We start from the raw sequence: 25,610 nt of genomic DNA, 5'->3' as shown, positions 1-25,610 counted from the left end.
ATTTGAAGTAAATATTTTTTTTATCTTAATAAAAGTGAGGCCATATGTTGGCACTATTTATTCATCAAAGCAAATTATTGGTTTCGCTCTACCTGGTAGTGACATTTCTCATTCCAAAATTGGATAATATGGTTATAAATCAAGTTATTTAAGACAGGGATCCTCAACCACAGGCCCATCCATGTACAAGTGAAAGACCACACATAATGTGGGACTGTAGTTGATATATAAATATATTGAATTACACTTATTTTATTTGCAAATGAAAGCTATTTAAAATAAAATAGAAAATTAGATAACATTGAGCTATATTTCTGTAAATGCCAACAAGAAAAAGGGTCACAAAATCTGCAAATTCTCGTTACCCACTATTAAATATAATATGAAATATTGACTTTTAGCTGCTCTGTCTTTGGCCTCAATATTGCTTTACTATTGCTCAAAAACAAATCACTAACATACACCCGCACAGATTGTCAATTGGGAATGGTAGTTGTTTGACCCAAAGACAACTGTAGAGCAATCTGATTGCCTGTTACCATTTAAAATTGTATAATGATATTCTATTATGGAGGATTTTTCAACTTTTGCCAACTGAGAGAAATGCTTACTGATGCAAGGAGCGATGGGAGAGCGACTTTGCTGGTATCCTTTTGCACAGCGGTTACAGGTGATCCCCGCAACTCCGTCCTTGCAAGGGCATTGCCCTGTCGTTTGGTTACACGTCTTCCCTGCTGCTCCGACTGGATGGCAGTCGCATGCTGGAGAGAGCAAATAACAGGACAGAATGTGAGAGATGTTGAATCTAAAAAAAAGAGTACAGCTTATTCAACAATCTCAAAACTTACAGTAGTGATACAGAAAAGAAAATAGCACACAACCACATATATTATTCTAGTCAAAATGAATTGGACATTTGGCATTGTTAATTACAGCTTTTGAGTTATTGCGGCCATTAGAAATGAAGTTTTTCTTATTTTGTGCATTTTTGGCATGTTTGGAAATTCTAATCAATTATCGCATGTTGGTTGGAATGTTTTTGGACTAAGGTTTTAAGACTGACATGTATACAGGTATGTTTTTTTGTCTCTAAGCAGCACAAACAGAGTTAGTGATTTGCCACGCTTGCGTGCTCTTCAGATTGACTTTCCGAAACACATTTTTTTTGGCAAAGACATCCTTGCAAACCTTGGCTGAATCATGTTTCCCGTTAATGCTTGAGTGGAACACTTCAAAGTCTGCTTAAGTATTTAGCTGCATGTTGAATGTGAAAAAAAAATGGTGCCGTGAGTGTGCAAACTTTGTGCCAAACAATTACATGAGGCAGTGTTTGAAGTTCAGGCCCAGTCATTTTATTAGAACTACGAGTGTTGTTTTACCAAAATATTCATGGTAGCGTGACTAAAGACTCTGATGTTAGTCGGAATGGTTGTTCATGTATAACTGTTCTGTGATTGGCTGGTGACCAGTTTAGAGTGTACACCACCTGTCGACCAAACGCAGCTGGGATTGGCTTCTGTTTTCTTCCTCACATAATGATAACTATATTCTGTTGATGATATTCATTTCTGTTGTGGATAGTGTGATAAGATTGACAAGTTAAGGATGTTCTTGTTGCTGTAATAGGTTGCATCCCCATGCAACTTGGAGTGTAACAATTAATTTATCTGGATTGATATGTTGATTGGTTAAGCACAATTTAATCTAAATCAATCAAAGATGATGAATATTGTCATTTTTAAATGTTAAAAATTGTGGTATTGGTGTAGTTTCAGCATCGGTTATAGGAATTGGTATCAAGAAACTTTTTTTTCATTCGTGCAACATTAGTTTTCAGTTAAAAGTATGGAATGCATCAGCTATAAAACACTAACTTGCTTTGTAGGTGAAATGGAACAAATTTGGATTTCTATGTATCTTCTTCTTACATATTTTAATATATGTTCATTAACATGAAAATGAACATTCTCATTAATATGTGCTGTCCCTTGTTAAATAAATTATTACAATTTAAACATTTAACCAGCACCGGAAAGAAGGTGGCGAGGTTTTGAGCTAGTCCCGGTACTGATCCGGCTGTTTAAAAAGACTTTAAAAATATCCGTCTAAGGAATTCTTTTCCATTAACTTGACACCACATCCAAACTTTGAAAGTAACCCCTCTTCTAATGTGTGAAAATGTTTAGACTGGCAGAGTTAAACAATGCTGGAAGTGTGGGTGATCTATCAAGCACTTGTTCAACACAGCCTTACCACAAGTAAGTAAATTGATCCCAAAGCTATGTTTATCAGACAGCTATTTAACTTGGAAAACTTTAGTCTTCATTTAATTTTTGCTTGGATGATTAGCCCAAATAGAAAGGAAGAACGAAAAAGAATATACCAAAATACAAATTAAATATTAGCAAACATTCAGGCAAAAGCAGATATGATATAGTTAGACTAAAAAATGCATTTCTAGAGAATCTATATGGGAAAACATAAATGTAAATCATGTGGGCTGTGTTGTGCGCTGTAAAGTCGACGAAAAAAGAAAAAATCTTTACTAGGCATCCCTGTACTAAATAATATCTCATAAATTTACCTTTCTGTACATTAAAATCATCTGGTCGGCATAAGATGTTCTCCTATTGTCTTCAATAATCCTCGGTTATGTGCCCACACCTGGATCAGGGTCTTTTACCACTTCATGTGCGTCTCATCACAAGTATGACTAGATTAGTGAGCTGGTTCCAGCATCAGCTAACACCTCAGCTTCTGTTTGTTATGTTATGTCTTGTCAGTCATTCACACAGGGGACCCCAAAGAGCTTTGCGGTTGTACGGGTCAGTTCAACAGCAACGAAACAGGTGGCTTCTTTATTTTACCTTCCCAAAGAATTTCTTTAATACCTCAAGCATGACTGTAGGAGTATTGACTGGTTACTGTTTGTGAAAAAAAGGGATTTGTCCAGGAATCCTAAAGGAATTCATGACTGGTTAATGTCCGATGACAACCCCAGAAGCCCTTGTTTTTGACAGCGTTGACTTTTCAACACAAGATCTGAGGTCTAAGTCATTTTTGTTTGGTGTTTCAATCAACAGGAATTCGTTTGTGGAGTCTTTTTTGTATTTCTTGTATTTGTAACAGGTCAAAATTTTCTCTATGGAATGTGTACATGAATTCATACATATTCTGATTAGGTTTTTATTCAACAAACGAATTGAAGACTTATTTCTTGTTAACTGTTCAAATGCTTTGGAGGTCTTCCCATGATAAACTAAAAGAAAAAAAACTTGATACCACTGTCAATGGCACTGATTAAAATGAAATAGTATAAAAATAGAATTTAAAAAAACTTCAATAAAAATTCTAATAACTCATTCATTCATTTTCAGAACCAGCCAATCGCAGGGCACGAGGAGACGGACACCCATTCACGCTCACAATCATGCCTTGGGGCAATTTAGAGTGTACAACCGACCTATCCTGCATGTTTTTGAGATGTGGGAGGAAACTGGAGTACCCGAAGAAAACCCAACATAAGAACTCCATATTATATGGTCCGGACCTAGCATCGAACCCTGGATCTCAGAACTGTGAGGCCAACGTGCTTAACACGTAATTACTGTCATAAATGATAATGAATTTTAGATTAAAGTGTATTTTTACCTTTGCAAGCTCTCCTATGGGAAATGGACTTGGTCATGTCCCTGTAGAAACCTTCTTTGCAGTAGTGGCAATGACGTCCCGCCGTGTTGTGACGACAGTTGAGGCACACCCCGCCGCTTCTGCGGCCCGACAGCTTGAACAATTCCATATTGAAGCGGCAGCGACGAGCGTGAAGGTTGCAGTGGCAGGCTACACAGCAGGACATGGGAAGACAAGTAATGAATGGTCAAAATTCCGACAAGATGCTTTATCGGAGCAATTTGCAGAGTTGCATGCAAAAACAACTCTCTTTTTTGCAACCCGCTTTGGTGTTAATAAACACAATATGTGGCGTCATCACACTTGGAAAAAAATGTGCCTTTAAATAATGAATGAATTAAATTCTGAAAACATTAAGAACAAAAGACAGACAGAACTCAGATTGAGTTTAACAGTTTATGAGGCCATTTATTGAAATTAATATCTGCCATTGACGGTGCTAGATTTCCAATCTATTTTGACTCAGTCACAATGGATTGGATATTTTAGAGCCGTCAGCTATACTTTTAAATGCAAGAAACATTTCATTATGCAAAATGATGTGATGTAATGATGTAATGGATATTATATTGTTTAAAAAAAACAGGCAGATAATTTGAACCAATCTCAATTTACCCATTTCTCCCAACTGAAAATTATAACATTTGTTCCCTTCAACTGTATTCATTTTACTAGTCGTTTGTCTCAAGGGTCCTCAAAATAATTAGATCATCTATCTTTCCCTTAAAATACACCTAAAACAGGAGTCTTTCTTTCAACAATTTGATTTAAAAAGTCATCTCTGGAAGGAAAAAATGCAGATGTTTGATGACTTTAAGATATTTCCTTTTTCTGATCCCACCTTGTTACATTATACGCTACATTATCAGTTTTATTACAAGCATAAAATGTAGTTTTGTTGTTGTAGTTGTTGTAAATAAACTTCTGCCACGTTTTTAGTTAAAAGTACTACTCCATCACATATTCTCAAACCCTCATTATACATTTAAATCACACGGGAGTTTCACCTTTTTACCGGATTAGCTTCTTTAATATCATATCCCGATATCCTCCTCCATGCATCCTTCATGAATGCGTTCCAAATGCACAGAGCTCACGTTTCCTCACGTTTCTCTAATCTCTACCATCAGTGCACCTCATGTTTTAATGTTATTGCACTGAGATGCTGGCTGCTGATAACACTGACACATATGCCTCACAATCATCAGGGCTTTAAATCACATACAAACGGACTCACACCTGCCAGAAGGGACTCAGGCCGGCAGGTGGTGGGGATTCATGCATACACCCCTCCTTGAACGGGGGGGCCCATTACAAATACACACACACACACACACACACACACACACACACACACACTTCCACTCACACTGAGGTGTTTGGCAGCTGTCACAAGCTTATCTCCCATGGTTCCCTCCTTCGGGCTCATCGAACACACAACATTTTGAAGAATTCACACACAAGTGCTCCCTCCTACAGTTCCCTCTTTGCTTTTTCCCGCTTTCTTATCCCAGATGTTATCTCCACTTTAGGGAAAAGTGTGAGGGGAAATAGAAGGGGGGTATGGTTTTTTTTGAGAATGCCTTTGGCTTAGCACTGAGGAACATTGTTTTACTAAAATGTCAAATCAAAGCAGATCATCAAGCCTTTATTGGCTCTGCATGTTCATTTTTCAATGCTATAGGCAGCGTAGACGTCCAATCCCTTTTTGACTGGAAGAGGCGAATAAAAGAATGTTCATTCGTCTCTCCAAGTCAAAAAAGATGGACGTTTAGTGTGGTCAATGGCAGCTAGAGACTTACTCAACTACTTGGATATCAAATTACTGGAATCTTTAGATTACAAACTCTGTTTATATATCTAAAAAAAATACTTTAATAATTTTTGTTTATATTGGAGATGCTTGGAATTAGGCCAGTTAGGCTCAAGTCTGATCTCTGCATGCTCCTCTTCCTTCTACTTAATAAATTATTACTAGTCGGGTTGATGGGCCATGTTTATGACAATCATTTTCGGAAAAACATAAAATATGAATATTGTAACATATTGTAAGAACAACTGTATCAGGACATTCGTATTATAAAAGTGTGAGCGCCGGGGGTCTAATAAACGCTATCTTCACAGCTGTCCCCAGACCCTTTGAGTGAGCACTGTGCTATCTCACTCACACGGTCACCACAATTCTTGTCAAGCAGCGACAATAACGTGAACGCCGATAAGCTGCAAGCCACCTTGGAGCACGTGTCATCTAAATATAGATAACCAAGAAAAATAACGGTGGGGCGGGGTTTCAAACTCAAGGTCTCGGGGCCAGACCTGGCCCGGCCTATCATTTTGTGTGGCCCTCAAAAGTCAACAATGTGCATCTATTTACTAAAATATCAAATGTGCTTAATGACAACAAGAGAGGGCAACATAGAATCGCAGTAGACATTAAAATATTTAAAAATATCCTCAAATAAACTCATTCTTTTTAGATTGTATCATTAAAATGCTGCAATTAGGTTCAGTTTGTGATGGTGAATTAATATTTCACCATGAATGTCTTGTTCCTGCTTTCATTTGATGGAAAAGGCCCACTTGGAGCCATGCTTTTCTATTTATGTTTAAGGGTCATCTATCAGGCTTTGTGAAGGAGCCACTCAGAGTGGGTGTGCATATTGGATGGAAATTACATATCCCACGTTTTGGTGGAGGCGTTTATCCAGAAGTGGCAGAAAGAAAAAAAAAAAATCGCACTACACACATGCACATTCCCACATTGAGAATGCAGGTTGGATTTGTTCGCTTTGTTAACCTATCTATAACATGACAATGACAGACGTCCAATCATGTGGCTCTTCTCAGTCTTCTGGTCTGAATTGTAATCAATTTGTCACTATTAGACGTCCCATTCGACATCCAATTTCAGTTGCAATTACCCTGATTTTACCATGCTTATGTAAAAGTAGTCTAGTATGTGTGGGTGCCATTTTTAAATATTTTGAGATTCCATTCTAAGTTATACTGTGAAAAAAGAGAGAAAATACTGGCAGCTTTGGGTGCCCGAATCATACCATTAAATATTCAAAAAAAAACATAAAAAGTTTATAGTAAAATGAACAACAAACTATTATAAAATTAAATGTATACTTTTCTCAGATTTTGTTTATTATACAGCACATAGTTAGCTGGGATAGGCAACTGGTCTGCAGTAGCTCAGAAGTTTTACTGCCAATAAAATAGTATCCTTTTTGCATCCTAAGTGGATCTAAAGATGTCACCTTTTCCAATCAAGCGGTAACACCTGTCTTCCTGCAGAGAGTAGTCGTCTCATCTTACGTTTCACCTCTTAGACGCTCCTAAGATTGTTGTTTTTGACCTAGGACCAGATAAGCTATAACTGAGATAAATTGAATTTCTCCCAGTATCTAGAAAGCCATCTCAACTTTTAACAAAAGGATGCTTCAGTTGGCTTGTTTGGAGAAATCTGCTGTCCACTATTTTTGTTATTGCTTGGTGCAATGGTGTTTAAAAAGGTTAAGTAAACTGAATCTATAAAATAAACATAGCAATTATTATGATTTAAAAGGGAGGATGAATAAGAAGGTCTTTTGGTTTTCACTTTATTCATTCTTTTGAGAGAGGTAGCTCTACTTCCGAACGTCTCTAGCAAAACGAAAGCTTTCCATTGACTGGCGATGTCACAGTAGGCGTTCCCTGTCTTTACAGGCAAAGCCGTGTGATCTCTGGTTGAGATCAATTAGCGAAGCAATCAAGCATCCCCGTGCTTTTGTGCACTTGTAAACGGCCCTGTTGCTGGGCAAACGCGGAATTCACTGCCTCGACATAAACAGTCATTGGGTGACATAAAGTGACATGAGTGCACACAATGCTCCATTAGGCAAGGCTGTTTAAGCTTAGCTGGTGGGGTGGTGATCACATTTGTGATACTTGTTAACGACCTGCTCGTGACCAGGAGCACAAGATGAGAGAACTGACTGTGAATGATCGTCATTCAGTGCCATAGACGATGTAGACGTCCAATCTGTTTTCACTGGGACGACTGAATGATGTTCATTCACCCTTACTAGTAACAACGGATTGGGCATATGGCACGGCTAATGCCGGCTGTTGCATCAATACCATTATTTGGTTTGTGATACCAACCATCAATCGTTTTCTGTACTGCTTATCCTCACAAAGGTCACAGGGGTGCTGGAGCCTATCCAAATCAACTATGGGGCAGTTAATTGCTATTTTTATACGGTATTAAACTAAATAATGTGGTTTGATTTTCAAAGATTACTTAAAAATATATGTTTATGCACACAATATACAAAAGCGCAATTGTGCTGGGTTTAAACTGTAATGAAATAAACTTAAAATATTGGTTGAGATCTACCATGGGGTCACCAACCACTCAAAACTTAAAACTACTTCTAGGGGACTTAGAAAACTACTTCTATGGAGCTCATCCCAGAGGAGTCCGGGTGAAAGGTAGAGTATACCATGAACTGGTAACCATAGAGACAGACAACCATTAGCACGCATAATCATAACATAACCAAGAGGGAATCAATCCCACGCTTTACCTTCATAAAAGTCAAACAAGGGAACCCCTACACATCAGGTGGTGGGGATCGATGCCATGTTTTATGAAAACATATCGATTGTTTTTAAAACTACTTTATACTTATTTGAATATAAAATAAATATTATCAGGGCTTTGTATAGAGCACAGCATAACAAACTTTGTGCCTACCTGATATGTGTGAACTCTTGAGTCTTAATATGCTCTCAAATAGATTTTTTGTGTGTTCTATTTGGAATTAAGCCTGAGAGTCGTAATTTGGTAAAGTCCACAGTTAGAGTCATTATACCACATTAGCGCTGCTTCTATCAAAGTACTGTTTGTAACTGGTAGCCATCGAAGGAAGGTCGACTGGCGGTCGGAAACTAAATCTCAAAGAGTACATATGGCACACTATCGGACCATTATTTCTCAATACTTGCCAAAAATGCATTTTTAAAGCCGCATCGGGCCTCCTTTCTGATAATAGTATAGTAGGTGCAACACTAGCAGCCAATGAGCTAAAAAACTAATACTTATACCTATAAAGCTTGTGGTCTAGAGCAATGCTCTCTTAAGACTGAACCTGCACCAAACACTTTTCTGGTCAATGTTCGGCTCAGGTCCAAATGTCCCCCACGGAGCTGGGAGGTTATTATAACACTCCGGCACGCGCTGTGCAGTTGAAGAAAAAAAAAGGGCAGGGTTGTAGGAAGCCACTGGGCTGTAAATCATAATGCTGAAATGAAAATCCACATTGTGGTGGCATGTTTATTATGCTTTTCTGCTCTTTGCTCCAAAGATCCATTTCAAACAAACCAGATCACTATGTCAAAAATGCCTACTCTATGTGTGTTTACCCTCCAACTTGAGTTTTTATACTTATTTTCCATTTTGTATTTATTTGGAGAGTCCAAGAAGGTGCACAGAGGACAAAGAAATAACTTGTCAATAAGATTTGATGCATAGAAAGATGTAAGTTGGTACTGTTTGTGAGCTCACATTTTGTATTGTGTACTTCCAGTATCAAAACACAAAGCAGGACGTGAAATATGCCTTAAATGAGAATGACAGACTGAACACAACGGCCACCTTTTCTCCAGATAGGAAGGAAAAAGTCCAGGAATTAATGGTCAGCCATTGTTTTTTAATGGAAACACTGAGGTACTCCATTCACTTTGGTCTCAAAGTTTGTGCTGGTTGCTAGGTGGCCTCCAGGACGTTGGTACTTGCTAAAGAGGAAAAGGCTTGGTTCTTCCTGAATCAAGCCAGCTTCTGGCAATCCTTTGCAGTGAACCGTCAACATTATTCAAGAGAAAATAGCCCATTGTGGCAGTCTACAGCTGAGGACTCTCAGCTGTTGATGAAAACAGGACCCTACACTTATTTTCCATGCAATGTTTGTTAGGGGAATGTTCCAAAGTTGTAACTTTACATAGTAAATATCCTCAGACGATGACGTCTATCTAAAAACAGATTGGTTTTAACAATGAAAGCAAATTTTCATTGTGCAGGTTAGTCCTTTAGTAAGTGGGGTATGAGGTATCCCTAAGGATGACTAAAAATCGCGCTAACAGGCCCCCTCCATACATTAAATAATGATATATTGGTTCCACAATGACTTTTATTTTTGTTTGAGGAAGAAAGCCTCAATTCATTGAAACGACGTTGATATTCAATGACTGGATTCAAAATAATGTTGATCTCAAAATGATCCTAATATTTGGATTTTTAAAAAGTGCCTTATATAGGAGATATGAGTATATATTTTTATTTCTGATCGGCGAATGGCGAGCAACCAGTTTAGGGAGTAATCTGCCTTTCTGCCCATGGTAAAATGGCATAATCCCCAGCACCCCTGCAACTCTCATGAGGATAAGTGGCTTTGCATTTACATAAAAACTGGAGAATGGTTAATTTATTTGGCGAGTTATGCCCTCAAGTGGTCCTCATTCTATGCACATTGGCAGCCATTAATGGTGATAGAAAAATCATCACTTCTAGCCTTCCCAATCAAAATAATTAGATGTCTATTGTCTTCAATGTCAGACAATGCCTTAAAAATGTCACACTCACCATGCCCTGTCAAACCCTGATTTAGTCCAGTAAATTCTTCATACACTATAGTGAATAAGGTTTATTTTTACAGATGAAACCCTGACATTCCAGAATACTAAAACCTTATAAAACAAAGCTCAGACACTCCGACTCATGTATCTGGCCACTGTCTGAGGTCATTATTTTTCCCAGTGGGAACCAGACACTGGTGTGTAATCTCCACTTCTCTATCATGAGAAATTGGGCTTCGATGTCTGTGTAAATAAGGGCAAACACAACCAAAATGCTCTCTGAGATTCTCAGTGAGGTTTAGACAGCAGTTTTCCTGAAAAAGAGGAAACAGTCTCAGATAGATACACTTTCAAATGTCTGCTGCTGTGAGAGTTTAGCTGGGATGTTGTTCTATAGGTGAGCCATCTGCTTTTTGCAATAGGTGAGTTGGACAAACACATCCTTGGTGCTAAAAGACTTAGCAGTTAGATAGTTTCTTCAAAAAATGAGTTGAGAAACCACAAAACGAGGCTGAAGAAAAGGGAAAAGAGTAAAAACAAGAGAACCCTGAAAAAACCCACAGACGGGCGACGTGGACTTCCACAAATGGAAAATCTAAACCCACCAGGGATTGAACCCACTATCTCAGAGGGCCACCTACTCCTGTAAGTCACATTCTCAATGACTTTCAGCATTGAATATCATTAATATTCTTTCAGGTTTAACCTCAAGATTTAATAATATTTTAAGTGGCATTGAGTAAAAACTGTACGGACACTGAGCTGTCTGTGTCAGTTGGCGGTGTAGCAAAAGAGACCCGGCTCGAGGTCTGACGCCGGGCCACGAAGCGTGTCCCACCGCCCACGAATTAATCATTCCTAGCCTGCCCTCCTTCCCACTTTTTGAAAGGGGCTCAATGTGGACACTGTTGGTGGTCCTGATGTCACTGGATTTTCCCCATCAACCCCATGCAGACAGTCTTTGCACAAAGACTTGAGCCTCTCTCTACACGTGCATGAAGACTTATGTGACTGTTTCAGCTGTAAAGTGTACCTCATTGAAAGGAAAATAAACAGCCGGGAAAACAGTACGAAAAGACACAGGCACATGACTTTAAAAAAAGGATAAAATAAAAAAAGGAGATGCATTTTCAAGCAACAAATTGTTCACTTAGACCACTAGTCATTGTTAGATTATTTTTCATTGATTCGTTCATTCATTTTCCATTCAACATATCTTCACAAGGGTTGTGGGGGTGCTGGAGCTTATCACAGCCAGCAGTAGGTCAGGTGAACCCTGAAATGTTTGTCAGCCAATCGCAGGGCACAATAAGAAAAACACAACATTCATGCTCACACTCATAAAAAGGATTATTTAGAGTGTTCAACCAGCTAAGTGTGCATGTGTTTTGGCATTTGGGAGTACCCAGAGAAAACCCACATAGTTACATGGAGAACATGGAACTTTTTGCTATCTGTATAGTAGTAAATGGCTCCTTTCTGTCTTGAATTATGCACGATTATTACAAAACAACCAAATTGGGAAATCATGCAGAGAACACTTTGCTGTAACACAACATGGATTCGTTTTTTAAATCTACAAAATATGTTTCTTGGTTAAATAGTCTTTTGTATACAGATTTTTCTCTCTAACGTCAGACTGGCTCACATTACAAGAAGGGCTGGATGCCAGCATTTGAAAGGAATTGTTTTTGTTGGTTGTTGTGTTTATTTACAGACATGGATTTCATAATACTGCAAATTAGTCTCTGTTGCATGTTTTTTATTAAGTTGGCTGTACACTTTCAGACAAAACTGTCCAGAAACAATGTATTCTGCCATTGTTGATGGTTTATATAAAATAGCCTTTTTCAAAAACATGCTTTATCATTTTAGTTAATTTTCTGCTACTCTACTATTCATAAAGACAAAAAAAACAGCCAATGCAATTGGACCCTGTCAATAAAAGCCAAAAAAGATCTTCTCTACTTTCAATAAAGATATGTTCTATACTACAGTATTTTGTATTATGTTCACCTGATAAAAATATGAGTAGATATAAACTGATAAATAAATTGCAAAATCCAGCAGAAATCAAGTAAATGCTTGATAGTGACTGTTCCTCCAGTGATGTGAAGGTCACCATTGGGCGTAGGTATTTCTACTCACTCCACTGCTGCCAGCCACATTGTTTAACTTTTCCATTCCAGGATCCCCGAGCCGCATTCAAGCTTCGGCATGTTCTAGATGACTGAGACTCGTCAGTCCATCTAACTGGCACTCTGTTGCTGATGGGATTTTCAAGGGTGTGTGACTTTCAAGCCTTTGGGGAGTCCCAGAAACGTTCCCCCAACCTGCCTCACACCTGTTTTCCATCAACTATTGTGGGGTTTAATGTTAGCTTTCACCTGGAATGATCCCCACCCCTATACTTATTTTACTTTTTCCCACCTATTCTCATGTTTTCTTTATTATCAAATCCAATTTGTGGTTTTAAATGTGATTATTGTTACCGCACGTATGAATGCTGTAATGTTTAAACCATTGATTGTAGTCATTATTCCTAGCAAACAACCCAACACAATAACAACAACACAAGCAGTTGTTTTTATGGTCTTCTCATCTTCAGACTTGGAATAAATGTTATGTTCTCACATTAAATTTGATGATTGTGGTCGGCTATGCCATCATACTGGCCCATGGTGATGGGCCAAGGAGAGAAAAAAAAGAAGAATAATCTCGAAAGATCTATGAAATCATGCTTTGCTCTAATCATCTCAAAAGCGATGTTAAGGACTTCAAATAAGATGCAGATGGTGAGTACTTCTGGTTGGGTAAAACAAAAGGAAGGTCGGCCATACAATCAGTGGTTCTACTGGTCAGTCCTGTAGACAAAGATAGGGCAAATCCCTCTGTTTGGCTCCTAAAGTAAATTAAAGAATATTGTTTCATGAGAAATGGCATGGGAATGCTTTCATGTTTAACAATAAACTTTTTAGTCACTTCTAGTTGAGTTCATGTCATTTCCTTTTAATTTTTAGGCGATTCAACATCACTTTCTGTTTAACTTTTAACTTCCTTTTGATTGACAGGTATTTCTAGGCGACTTGTTGATTTTAGAAGAATTCTGGGTCACCCCTTATGGATTTTTAGTGTTATAATTGAACATTTTTTTGTCAATCGAAGCAAATCTATCCTTTCTTTGGTCTGTTCGTCCTTTATAATTGAAATAACAAATGTTAACGTTCGTTTAGTATTGATTATACCATTGGCAATGATTGAAAACTTTAGAGTGAATCAGGAATTTTCAACTAATAAATATGTAAATTGTCATGTGTGATATTTTGGAACATTTGGAGTTGGCATGTTTTGAAATGGGAACAAAATTATGAAATTAAAAATGCAGAATTTTGTGTAAAGTATGGCATTATGTGTCCACAAAAGCTTGCTTGCTTCATGTCCAAACGGGTGTTTCTTCTTTCTATGAGCTGCTGTCATGCAACAAACTTGTTGAGCAAAGAAAGAATGCACTGTTTTTAAAAGGCGCTCTTATTGTTTTGACTTGCAAGACTCACGGCATGACTTGCAAGCTGCAACGCTGTTGATTTGGAAAATGCTTCTTTTGCTTTATGAGCAAATGTGTTTTACATCCATCTCCAAAATGATCCAATTTGTTTACTCATCATCTTTCTCTCTTCATCTGACCTTTCCTTTTTTAGAAATATTGAAGTAACTAAAAGAAACCTGAAATTGACAAAATCCTGTATGCAACTTTTCTAACTTGTACAAGAACATTTTATGTGATAGCTGGGATTTTTGTCCCAATAGGCAGAACAACATTTAGGTGAAGTAAAATGAGTAACCAGCAGAATGAAAATGGTTGATTTTTGCTTGCAGGTGGGAAGACAATGTCACGTTTCAACTTTTAGCAGGATATTCAAATATTCATGTTTAAAAATCATACTTCATAAACTTTCATTTCAGGATTTCTAAGTGATTACTGTAGTTATCTTGAAATTTTTCCATATTTATTTGCACACACTGTCTATTTACACTGTTAGTCGACTAAACACTAAAAACATTCCATCTGTTCAACGAGTTAGGGTACCGTATTTTCCGCAGTATAAGGCCTGAATAGAAATTTGCTAATCATTTAATGAAATTGCCTTTAACATAGCTCTATCTAGTTAACACAACCTTTAATCATTACCATACTACAGCTTCATCTAGTGGATGTATAACACAACCCACAACTACAACTACTACTACAACAACTACTGCTACTAAAACTACTACTACCACCACCACCGCCTCCACTAGAGCGGCATCTAGTGGTTGTATAACACATCCCCCTGCAACCACAGCTCCATCTATCTATATAAAACAATCCCCTACTACTAATACAACCAATACTACTACTGCTGCATTTTATAATTTAGTGCGCCTTATATGGATCAAACAAACTCATCATTGAAGGTGCACTTTATAGTCCGCTGCACCTTATAGTGCGGAAAATAAAGTCCTGATATGATCAAAAAATTAAATCAAAAAGCCTTCTTACGAGGGGAGAAAGTGAAAATTTACACACGTGAGTTTAAAAGTCTACTCTTTTCAAAACTCAGCAACTACTTGGCATTCAATACTTTCCCACACAGTTGCCTTTACAGCCCATCAGTAAGGCTGACATTGTGTGAGGGAGTGGCTTGGTGGTTGGTAGAGGGTCACTTCTACACAGCACATGAAGAGAATATGAAACAGCTGCCTCGGACACAACACGGATCATCATATGGGTTTTCTATTAAATTCATTGTACTTCTCTAAAGTACTTATGCCCCAATAGGGAAGTTCTGGATCAGCTAGCCACTTTTTGTCATACTTGATTAAAGCAGTGCCTCCCCAAGGTCTCCCTTCATTATTTTCTTTTTGGAAGACACACTCTCTGTTTGTTTTCTTATGTGTATGTGTGTTTTCATCTGATAACACAATACCACACATGCAAAAGAAAGAGTGGATGGTGAATAGGGTCTTCCCACACACAGTGAGATAGATCCCCCAAGTGACAAGTATTTTGTTTTCGGAAAATACACTCACATGCTGCATTTGCACAAGGTCAAAGGAAACAACTTTCTCATTTGTTCTGTTGGGTTTAGCAAACCATCACATTGTCACAACTTGTTACTTTTCTATCTTTGCTTCACATTTACTTGTTCAAACTGCACCCAAACCCCTAAAGTTGCCCAGCTTGAAAAAACAAACATTACAGCTATACTTTCCCTTGCACTGAAATCTTAAATCAGGATTTGAATGACCTCCTGCTGAGTTCCAATTTTGAATGCCGCACTGTTTTTAGGCAGCTATGTCGGGGCCATAAAATATCACTAAAAGAGGCTTTATCGGCTGTCCAATCTGAAATGACATCCTGGCTGCATCTTTGTCAATCAAATTGGCAAGATGATTATTAAATGACACTTCTGTTAACATAGTCTTAACTGAGTTTGAGTAGTCTATATTAAATACGTTTTTGGATGTGTGCAATTTAATGCCAATGCCCATCCATCAGTTCTTTTAGATAAATGAGTCAGAGCAATGGATTTTCTGTCTGATAATTATTCATGCCACCCTTAGTGAATAAGCCTTTATATTTAAAGCTAATGTGTTATACATTCCGAAAATATAGTAGCCAATTAGTAAATCACTAAAATATTGTTGTGTAATCTTTTATATAAAAACGGTGTGTTCTCCCATGAGTACTTTCTAAAAATGTTGTTACCTCTTGAACATAATTATAATTAGTTGCAATATTCATAATAAAAACTTTTTTTTTTAGATAAATTAAAATTTTCTTCTTCACCTTCTTGCTACTGCAACAAGTATGGGATGAATAAAGTTTCCTCTTAATCTCTTTATCAATTGCTAAATGTTTTACACATAAATAAACCTATATACAAACACAACAACAACTCATTTATACATATTGATTATCTATGTAGTGGTCTTGAACATCACATTTTGGGTCATTTAGACCAGTGGTCCCCAACCTTTTTCTCACTACGGTCCGGTAAGGCTCTTTCTATTTTTTCGCGCACCGGCTAATGCGGAGGGCGACAATTTAAGACATGTGTGGGGGTGGGATCGGTACACGAACGATGTCCACGGCAAAACAAAAAAACCCAAGTCCCAAGTATAATAGCAATAATTTCCTATTATTAACACAACTTTTCTCATTTCAAGTAAGAGGGTGAGATTTAAAACGGTAATATTTATTACTCTGATGGACCGGTACACGGACCGGTGGTTGGGTATAACTGATTTAAGCCATATATGGTAGTACTAACTATGTGACCTTTATGACCCACAATATTAGGGTCTTTTTGGGGTGATTTCTTTTTTTGTGTGTATTTTTTAATTACCACAAATGTTGACTTGGCCTATAATAAATTGAACGTGCTAACATTAATGATGAAAGTTGAGGAAAATAAGGATTTTTGGCTTACCCACACACTCGTTGGCTTCCCTGGCGGTGGCCCGCTGCCACGGTCGGTCATAGTGGAAGGGCTTGCACCTGTCGCACTCTGGTCCCGCCGTGTTGTGCTTACACTCACACACCAAATGACCTTCTCTGTCCTTGACGCACTTGGACGCGTGGCCGTTGCACTTGCACCGTCCGCCCACCTGCAGGTCTGACACGGCGTAGTAGTACGAGTCACGGGCCAACTCCGAGTCGTCCTCGTTCTCGTCCCCGAAGGTGTGGAGCCGGCTGAAGATGACCTTGATGTCGGTGGCTGTCACCCAGTCCTGGAGGACCGGCGAGTTGTCAAAATCATGGGCCGAGGGTCTCCCGTCCAGGGTGCTGAAGGCGATGAGCCCACCGGTCAGCGGGTGCATGTCCGTGTGGGAGTCAGTGCAGATGGCCTCCTGTTCGTTCTGCTTGGTGATCGCTGCCTTGTTTTGCCGGTTGTACATCTTCTTGCACTGGGTGGAGTAGTACTGGAAGGGTACCCAGGACTTTCCATAGTCCATGGACTTGTAGATGGCCATGGATTCTGGTCGTGGGGAGCAGAACTGCAGGCTCACGTAGGTGACCTCGAACTTCTTACCCAGAGACAAAGTCAGAGTGACGTTTTGTGGGTATTGTGCATAGTTCTCCGATTGCCAGCAGGTGAGGTTGTGGGGGTTGTTCAGATCGGTCAAATAAGCGGATGGGTGGCATTTCTTGGGGTCCCCCGCGTCGCAGGTATGACAGTCCCGGGTGCGGTCGTCGCCCTTCTCGCTCACCACGCAGTATCTGGTCGCCGGGGAGCCGCACGTGCTGGACACGCGCACATCCTTGCCGAAAGCTGAGTTGACAAAGTCGGGGATGCACCTCCGAGAGTTGCCGTTCTCGTCGTAGCACGGATCCGGTGGGGAGGATTGGGCAGCGAACATGCTCAGTCCGTAGCCTCCGAAGACCCTCTCGGTCAGTGCGCACAGGGTCACCAAGGTGAGGTAAAGCTCCCACTTGCTTGGCATCGTAGTGACTTCTCCTGCCTTGAGACAGATAAGAAATTAAATTACCAGCGGTGAAAACAAAGATTGGACAACTTTCTGCTCATTTACGGGGGGATATTACCCAAAAAAATAAATGAAAAGAAGCAATACAATCTACTAATCAGTCAGTGTGCTGGGGAAAAAAACACACGCACAAATATGATTCATAACCTTTCCTCTAGGATGCCCAAAACAAGTTGGATTTCGGTCCTCTAATAAAGATAAAGTGACATTGGCTGGCTGGGAGTGTTTCTGCCTGCCTGCGCGTGTCCGCAGTCAGTCACACCTCTGCCCACCCTCGGCTCTGTCTGCCCCATTCCATCGGTGATGGGCTCCAGAAAAGGGGGTGCTTTCACTCCTCAAAAGAGGAGAGAGTTCGACCTTGCTGTTTCACTGATGGGGGACAGTGCTCTCTTGTGGTCTATTTAATATTCTACACCAGGGCTGGTGAACAAGTTAAAGAAAAAATATTAAACCCTTTTCAGAAGCAGCATTAAAAGAATCCAACCTGCCACATTATTTTTAAATATAACATTTATTATTTGTTTTTAAAGGGCCCTATTGGAATGTAAATGGTTTTAAGAGATAATCAAAATAAGAGAAACATGAAAGAGGCATAGTCTCACATTTCTGAACCACTTTATCCTCATTAGGGTCACATCTAAGCCAATAGGATGCACATAATCTTGCTTGTAAATAGGAAGTAAACCCCTAAATCGATATGAATTGATCCCATATGGACAGAAAGTTAATGTAAAATGCCCCAAATTTAACAGTGTGATGCCAAAATGGCTCTAAATCAACAGGGAGTGTTATGATCGTATGCAGAGGGCCCCAGACAAGTCATGGTGCTTTCAATTTTATTCAAAATGTACCAGGACAGGGCGAAGGGAAGCGGCGTAGGCAGTTCGGTGAACGTGGCGTGGAGGTCCGTTGAGGGATTCAAAACGAAGGTACGGGATGTGTGGTCGTAGTCATAAACATGGTGAAGATCGGACAAGGAGGTAACACAAGCCTGTACTTTACAGTGAATTGATAAAGACAATCCAGCAACATTGTCAAGCTCTGGGTGGTTGAAATAGCTTCCTGGTGTGTGATGAGCTGGAGCTGTCATTGTGTAGCCCATCAGGTGCTGGACCTCTGATTGGGTGAGAGTAGCATCCACCTACCTTTCTGGGCCTGACAAGGAAGTGTCTATTATATGTACTGACCAACACAGCAAAGTTGTTATTTCTCCAGAAATTGCAATTCATAGTTCCATGTAAAATTGTGTTTGCACAAAATGAGTTTCCAAATCCACTCCAGAGCTCCAAATATTTCTTGAGCATTTATGGATAATATCAAGAAATGTGTTAGTTCATTCATTCATACATTGTTTTTTTTATGATAGCAACACTCTTAATTCAAATGAATTGAATGTCTTTTGCCGTCAATGACAACCAATGAGTTGGATGTGGAAGTTGCATTTGAAGAGTCATTTCCGTCTTTGTTTTAAGAGATAACATCGCTTATCTCCGTCTAAATTTCTGAATGAAAAACAAGAAGTTGTGGCTTGCAGGCGTTCTTAGAAAAGTTACTTGTGCATTTTGTTAGTCAATGGCGTGTGGGTAAGTAATAGGCTCCATTATACTGAATATTTGTTTTATGTCTGTTCAAGACTCCCTTTTATATGGATTTATCTGAGAGAAATATGCAGAATTTGCTAAAAGCAGGTTGAGAATTTTAATCTAACTGCTTGTTTGAGTCTGTGAAAGGAAATCTTTGGTTATTGTGCTTGCAACTGTAGAAAATGGAACAAAACTCATGCACAGAAGATCGTATACAGCATGTCCTTGAACGCTGCCTCTGTGATCTTGAATTCAACACTCCTGACAAGCAACTGTGGAACGGTAGGAACCAATGGCATCAAACTACAACACACAGTTGACATTTTTCTGCAGTTTTAAGTCAAAATTTTAAGTTTGGGAGAAACAGAAACATAGAATAGACAAATAACAGGGTGAATGAGACCAGCAAACAAACTCCATTTAAAATTTTACTCCTACACCAATGGTTTATGCTTGTATTTTTTTTGTTAAAACCTAAAATAGAGAGCAAAGTTGCCACATTGTTAGCGTGCAACCAAAAACGAGAAATACGTTATTTTCGTCTGTCTGCTCAGCCGGACTCTGCATGAACCGCTGGTGTTTGGAGGAACTGGTGATGAGAGATCCCAATAACTTCCCCTTCCTTTTGCAGACAATTCTCAAAAAGACGAAAGAGGTGAAAACTCAAGCATCATCACTGTCTTCTCTGTTACTCAGCATTTTAATCGAAGTATACATTTTGTCCTTTGCAGGTACTTATTCAGTGTCAGTATCAACTCGTCGTGCCTCTTACTCTCCTGTTTTCCTCAACACTTTTAAAAGTGAGGGGATGCCATTTTAAGAAGTTATGTGTTATCACAATGTCTAATTTATTTATGATTAGTATTTTCTTGCCTTGCAGACTCCTTATTTACATCCAGATGTGCTGTTGGAAGCTTACTCAATCTTCCACCGTTTCTTGTCATGGCCAGAGCCTTACTGCACCTCCTGTCAACATCTGCTGAATATCATTCATAATGAACTCAGAGCACCAGGTAAAGTCAGTGAAGTGGGATCCATGAATGGCTGAATTACATCTATAAGATGTGCCTAATGTTTTACTATGGCAGTCAGGCATTGAGTGGATGTACAGTTTTCCAATGCTTAGTACAGGGGGATGATTAAAATGTACAGAAAATACTTGAATATGTTTTAGGCATATCGTTCCAGCGACTAGTAAAGGCAGAGCATGGCATTTCTGCTGCAGACCAACACTCCAAAACCATGTAAGTACAACCTGACCTCCTAAACTGACATCTTTGCCTTTGGAATGAATTGATTACTCTTCTTATGTGTAAATATGTCTTAATCAGGATGGTGCTTTTAGTGAGTCCAGATGAAAATATTTCCCCTGAGATACAATCAGTGTGTAAACAACTGAGTGCAAGTCATCAGTCCAGGCGAGACGTCATTACTACCCTCATCTTGCAGAGCTTTCAGGCTGCTTTGGGCGGCAAAATCCACCTGCAAAGACTACGTGATGCCTTGCAGGTGGAAATGTGCATTTATTTGTATTTGGATTCTTTGTATCGGGAAATTTATTTTAAGGAAGGCCTTTGTATATATTTCTGAACTTGTCATTTGTCACTTGTACAATAGCAATGAAGGCTCATTTGATCTAATAATTATCTGAATTATAATTGGACATTACCACGTATCCAGGCAACAAGAGTCAAAACATTTCAATTTGTTTTTTTTGTTGGATGTACCTGCCAAATATGAACATAAAATATCATAGATAACCCGTAGGCATTGGGTTTCCCAGGTAACCACGCCAAATAATAGATTCCAATGTATTGTTGCGATATGTAGCAGCCTCATTGATTATGCTTTTATGCTGGTTAAACAATTTCCTCATGGAAAACATTGTGATTTAGATGCCTATAACCTAATTTGCCATAGGTGAAACAGGTTTCTGAACTTGAGCAGCTACTGGAGAGAGTAACCCACTGCATGGAAACAGCAGCCTCAACAGCAGATCAGAAAAGTGCCAGACAAAGTGTTTTACAGACTATGGAGCGGCTCACTTTAAGTCTGATTGCAATAAGTGGAGTAAACTACTCTGACAGAGGTAAGTAAATTAGAAAAGACGCATCACTGTTTGCTACTTCTCAAGCTCAGCATCTTTTCTGTCTCATCAGGGTGTGCTGAGACTTTTTCACTACCCTTTCCCAAATGTCACACAAGCTACTGGGAAAATGACAATTTTGGTAATTGATAATTTCATTTACTCCAGGGCTGGGCGATTTAGACTAAAAAAATGTCTGATTTTCACTTTTTTGATCATGTTTTCCACAATTATATGCCAAAATATTAATAAGGAATATAATATAATGTAAATTAAGTAGAAAAACCTCTGATTCCAATTTATTTTCTTTCCCCCCTTTTTGTCCATTTGCCCCATCAAACAAAGTTATAAATTCTACATTAAGCATTTTTTAATATTATCAATTACAGCCTCAAATTAATATATATAGTCAACATATCGCCCTACCCTAATTCACATGACTTAAAACATGAACTATACATGTCTAAAATCCTAGTCAGCCACTTTCCCCATGTTCCAGATTTTCTCACAAATATTGTCATGAAAGAATGCCACTTAAATATTCCACCAACTTGTCAACAAGATAAGGATGACGTTGATGTGGAAAAAGAAGTCATGGACAACCATTCCCTATCCACCTCCACATCCTGCCACTCTTCCTCCTTCAACTGCTATACATCTGCAACATACACCTCACCAGTGACCCAGTCAAAGTCTAGAAAGAAGCCCAAGAAGAAATCCAAAAGTCTCATAGACTTGGAGAACATTTCCCTCTTTTTCAAGAAACCAATCAGTCTTGGAACACATCTTAAAAAATCTCATTCCAGGCAAGATCAATTTAAAACGGCATCCTGCCCTCTCCAAAATCCAGCCTTCCCCCAGAAGCATCTCTGCATCCGCAGACGGCCCATTCTGAGCAACAACGAATCAGATGCTCCATCAGCAGAAATCCTGGTGCGTGTACTGGTCTTCGGGCGTGACAGAGAGGCCGGACGGTTAGCGAGGGCTTACAGTGACCTGCAACAGAAAGAGGCTAAATGTCCCCGACTCACTAAGATGTGCAAGTTGCAGTTTTACTTGGTTCCGACTAAAAGGAGTTCTACATCTATGGTGAGATTACAAGTCTTACCTTGTGTCCTTACATGAAAATGAAAGCAACTATAAATTTCATCTTACATTTTGTTGACAGCCTAATAGATTTTCCCAAGAGGACAGCTCGACAGATTTAGCCCAGATGTTGGGTGTGATGGACCCTTGGTATGATCGAAGTGTCCACAGTCTGCTCAGTCTTTCTTCAGATGTTCTTTGTCAGGTAAATGCATTGATTACACCCACCCATATTCAGATTCATAGAAAAAATAATAATAATTTAATAAGATACATAAATGTTCATAAAACCTTTCTGTCCAACGTTTCAACAGCTGTGTTTGACGGAAAAAACAACCCCAAAATGTATGCACTAGTGTCATAATGCATTCACCAATGTAACTTTTTTTTAAATTGTGAAAATTGTCGTTTTTTAATGCAGAGACGTGCTATGTTTTGGTAGTTTGTTTTCTCCGAAAAGGCCACATTGTAGAATGATATTTTTTGGGGGGGAAAGTTGACTTAAATTATATTTATTTTGACAAATGTTTTCTGTATTGCAGCCTGCATGGAATGAAGATAATAGTATTTCAGAGTACATGGTAGAGCATCTTCCCTTGATGGCTGAATTGGTTCTCTATTATTCTAGACATGCAGATCAACCAGTGCTAGTGCAGCTTTACCGGGCTGAGGTTAGTAATGACTAAATTGTATTTTCCACACGATAAGGCGCACTGGAATATAAGGTGGACATTCAAAGAATGGCCTATCTTGAATTTTTTTTCACATTAAAGGGGACTGCTCATTATAATGTGAGTAGTAGTATAAATAGGGGTTGTGTTATATATCAACTAAATATATTTGTAATAATAATTATGGTGCAAGACGTGTACATTCAATAGATGGAGCTGTAGTCGTAGTAATAGTAATGGTTAAGGGTTATGTTATACAACAACTAGAACTGTGCTAAAGGGAATTTCATACAATGATTAACCAATATTGAGCCATATACTAAGGCGCACTGTAAGTTGCCCCTATAGTGCAGAATATAAAGTAAACTACTTGCTCTTCTGTCTCTAACAGTTTTATATGTGGTCCATTTTCTTTATATGTTGCATCCTAAAAGTTCTTTTATACACACACATGATGTCTCCATATTTTTCGTGCATGTGATAATTTATTTTCATTTCATTTGCACAGCTTAGCCTGGCTGGAGGCGGAAAGAGGAGTGAAGTTTTTATCCATTCGCTAGAGCTTGGACACAAGGCTGCAACCAGAGGAGTCAAGGCCATGGGTTAGTTACACTATGACAGTCAGAAGCAGGAATGCACTACGTCTAATGCGACATTGTACTCACAGGTGCTGCAAGCAAGAGGTTCGGAATCAATGAAGAGAGCGAGGCTGTCCCTTTAACACTAAGTGTTGCCTATAATAAGGTGCTATAAAAGAATGAATGAGGAAAAAGGTTTAACTCATAAGTTAGTAACTAAATATGGAATTAGACATTTTAAGGAAGTCGTTTTGGGGAAAGTGGGTGAGAAGACATTTTTAAGGCACCTGACAAAGTTGTTTTTTGGACTATAAGTCGCACCAGCCAAAAAATGGACAATGAAGTAGAAAAATATATATTTAACTTGCACTGGAGTGTCTCATTTTTTTGAGTGCATGCATATAAGTCGCAGGCCCGGCAGAACTATAAAAAAATGCAACTTATATTGTACAGAAAGTACTTTTGTCGAGAGAAAAACCAATGTACCTACATACATTTATGTTAATTACTACAAACCGGTAAATATTTCAGTTTGTTGGTGGTTGCAGGTGGCCTGCAGTCGAAGGAGTCAGTGGACCCAAGCAGATTTGCTTTGCACATCCATAAATGTTCACAAAGCTTCCACCAGAGCTGGACATTTAGGTACATTAGATTTGTTTTCAACTTTGTAACCTATTTAACCCTGGCAGGGACAGTGCTCACTACATTGGACAGTAACCCTTTATATAAGTTAGTATGTTTTCTTTTTAAATCAGTAATCCGAATTGTATTGTCATATTATTTTTACTCATGATAAATGAATATACAAATACTATAATAGTATAATGTCAAAAGTTGTTGTTTTGATAGTATTTATAACTAATTGGATCCCATTTGACAACGATATCCATCCAATTAACATTACCTTTTTGTTTTCAAGAGTCCAGACCCGAAAGCTTGTGGCTATCTGTGACAGAAATCCCAAAGAAAATCTCTAAAAAGAACAACACACAGGTGAATGCTGTACCTTTGATGATAAAATAAAACATCTCACATCATGATTCACCCTTGACACCCTTTTGGCAGAATTCTTTGATATCAAATGTGAACGTCGACAGAGTTGAGGTATGCAGCTGCAAAGAGGGGGACACATTTGCCGTTTGTCTGGATCAAGATGAGAGAAAGTTCCTGCAAAGTGTCACCAGGTACAAAGCCAATCACACATTTGAGTGCCCATAAACATATAACTATTTTTTTTCCTGTGTCCATAGGGTTGAAGTGTCTTTGTGTTGTAAGCCAGGAAGCAGTTCAGACTGGAAATCATTTAAGTCTTTACCTGGCCAAGTCCAGGCTCTACATGCATCTTATTGCTCCATGCTCTGCCTTCCCTTTATTTCTTTTTCTACCTCACACACTTGAAGGAAAAGCCAGTAGAATAAAAGCAGTGGCAAACTGATGGATCAACTAATAAAATATGTTTGATATTGGTGGTATGCACGAGGGTTAATGTTTATTTCAAAGTTTTCAAGATTTTTATCAATCATTTTCAGCAATCTTGCAGGAAGACCTTCAATATAGACTCAAGATTTAGTATGAATTGGTTGAAACACTTGATATTTCATATATGATCCATTGAATTTGAGCAATGTTATACTTTTGCCATGATAAAAACTAATGTCTTATATAGATGTGATACTTGTGTCAAATGATGTTTGATATTTTGCAGTATTTTTGTTCTGAGGGCCCATTAATAGCCCAGGGTTTAATTTTTTGCATATAATTATTA

At 38.7% G+C, this 25,610-nt stretch overlaps 2 protein-coding genes across 3 annotated transcripts in view; one reads left to right on the top strand and one right to left on the bottom strand.

Annotated features, from left to right (window-relative positions):
• Positions 1–18,741, bottom strand: part of ntn1b (netrin 1b) — a 30,787-nt gene extending 12,046 nt beyond the window's left edge. The window contains exons 1-4 of one of the 2 annotated variants that reach the window (XM_077735319.1): positions 18,693–18,741; positions 16,785–17,813; positions 3,652–3,840; positions 612–761 (exon numbers count right to left, since the gene is read on the bottom strand). In XM_077735319.1, coding sequence (XP_077591445.1) covers positions 612–761; positions 3,652–3,840; positions 16,785–17,799 — 1,354 coding nt within the window. In that variant the 5' untranslated portion in view covers positions 17,800–17,813; positions 18,693–18,741. Of the gene's footprint in view, positions 1–611; positions 762–3,651; positions 3,841–16,784; positions 17,814–17,988; positions 18,121–18,692 lie in introns of those variants that run through there. The other variant, XM_077735320.1, reaches the window with a different exon arrangement.
• A 241-nt stretch (positions 18,742–18,982) lies between these two features.
• On the top strand, positions 18,983–25,542 carry LOC144208659 (phosphoinositide 3-kinase regulatory subunit 5-like). Its single transcript, XM_077734613.1, has 18 exons — positions 18,983–19,168; positions 19,604–19,706; positions 19,979–20,079; positions 20,156–20,224; positions 20,305–20,437; positions 20,599–20,668; positions 20,756–20,933; positions 21,345–21,513; positions 21,584–21,652; positions 22,010–22,599; positions 22,679–22,801; positions 23,139–23,267; positions 23,776–23,869; positions 23,935–24,011; positions 24,394–24,487; positions 24,765–24,838; positions 24,911–25,029; positions 25,096–25,542. Exons 1-18 carry the CDS (start codon positions 19,148–19,150, stop codon positions 25,241–25,243), a joined length of 2,361 nt encoding a protein of 786 aa, XP_077590739.1. The 5' UTR covers positions 18,983–19,147; the 3' UTR covers positions 25,244–25,542.
• Positions 25,543–25,610: the final 68 nt, after the last annotated feature.

This window comes from Stigmatopora nigra, chromosome 15, assembly GCF_051989575.1.
Source record: "Stigmatopora nigra isolate UIUO_SnigA chromosome 15, RoL_Snig_1.1, whole genome shotgun sequence".
Lineage (NCBI taxonomy): Eukaryota > Metazoa > Chordata > Actinopteri > Syngnathiformes > Syngnathidae > Stigmatopora > Stigmatopora nigra.
Note: the sequence above shows the minus strand (reverse complement) of the source record. Positions and strands in the feature narration are given on the sequence as shown.

Excerpts from the sequence above, each read along its gene's own strand:
- LOC144208659 (XM_077734613.1), top strand. The coding sequence starts at position 19,148 with ATGGATAATATCAAGAAATGT. Across the intron at positions 20,934-21,344 it reads GACTACGTGATGCCTTGCAG|GTGAAACAGGTTTCTGAACT; the intron begins GTGGAAATGTGC and ends AATTTGCCATAG. Across the intron at positions 24,488-24,764 it reads CACCAGAGCTGGACATTTAG|AGTCCAGACCCGAAAGCTTG; the intron begins GTACATTAGATT and ends TTTGTTTTCAAG.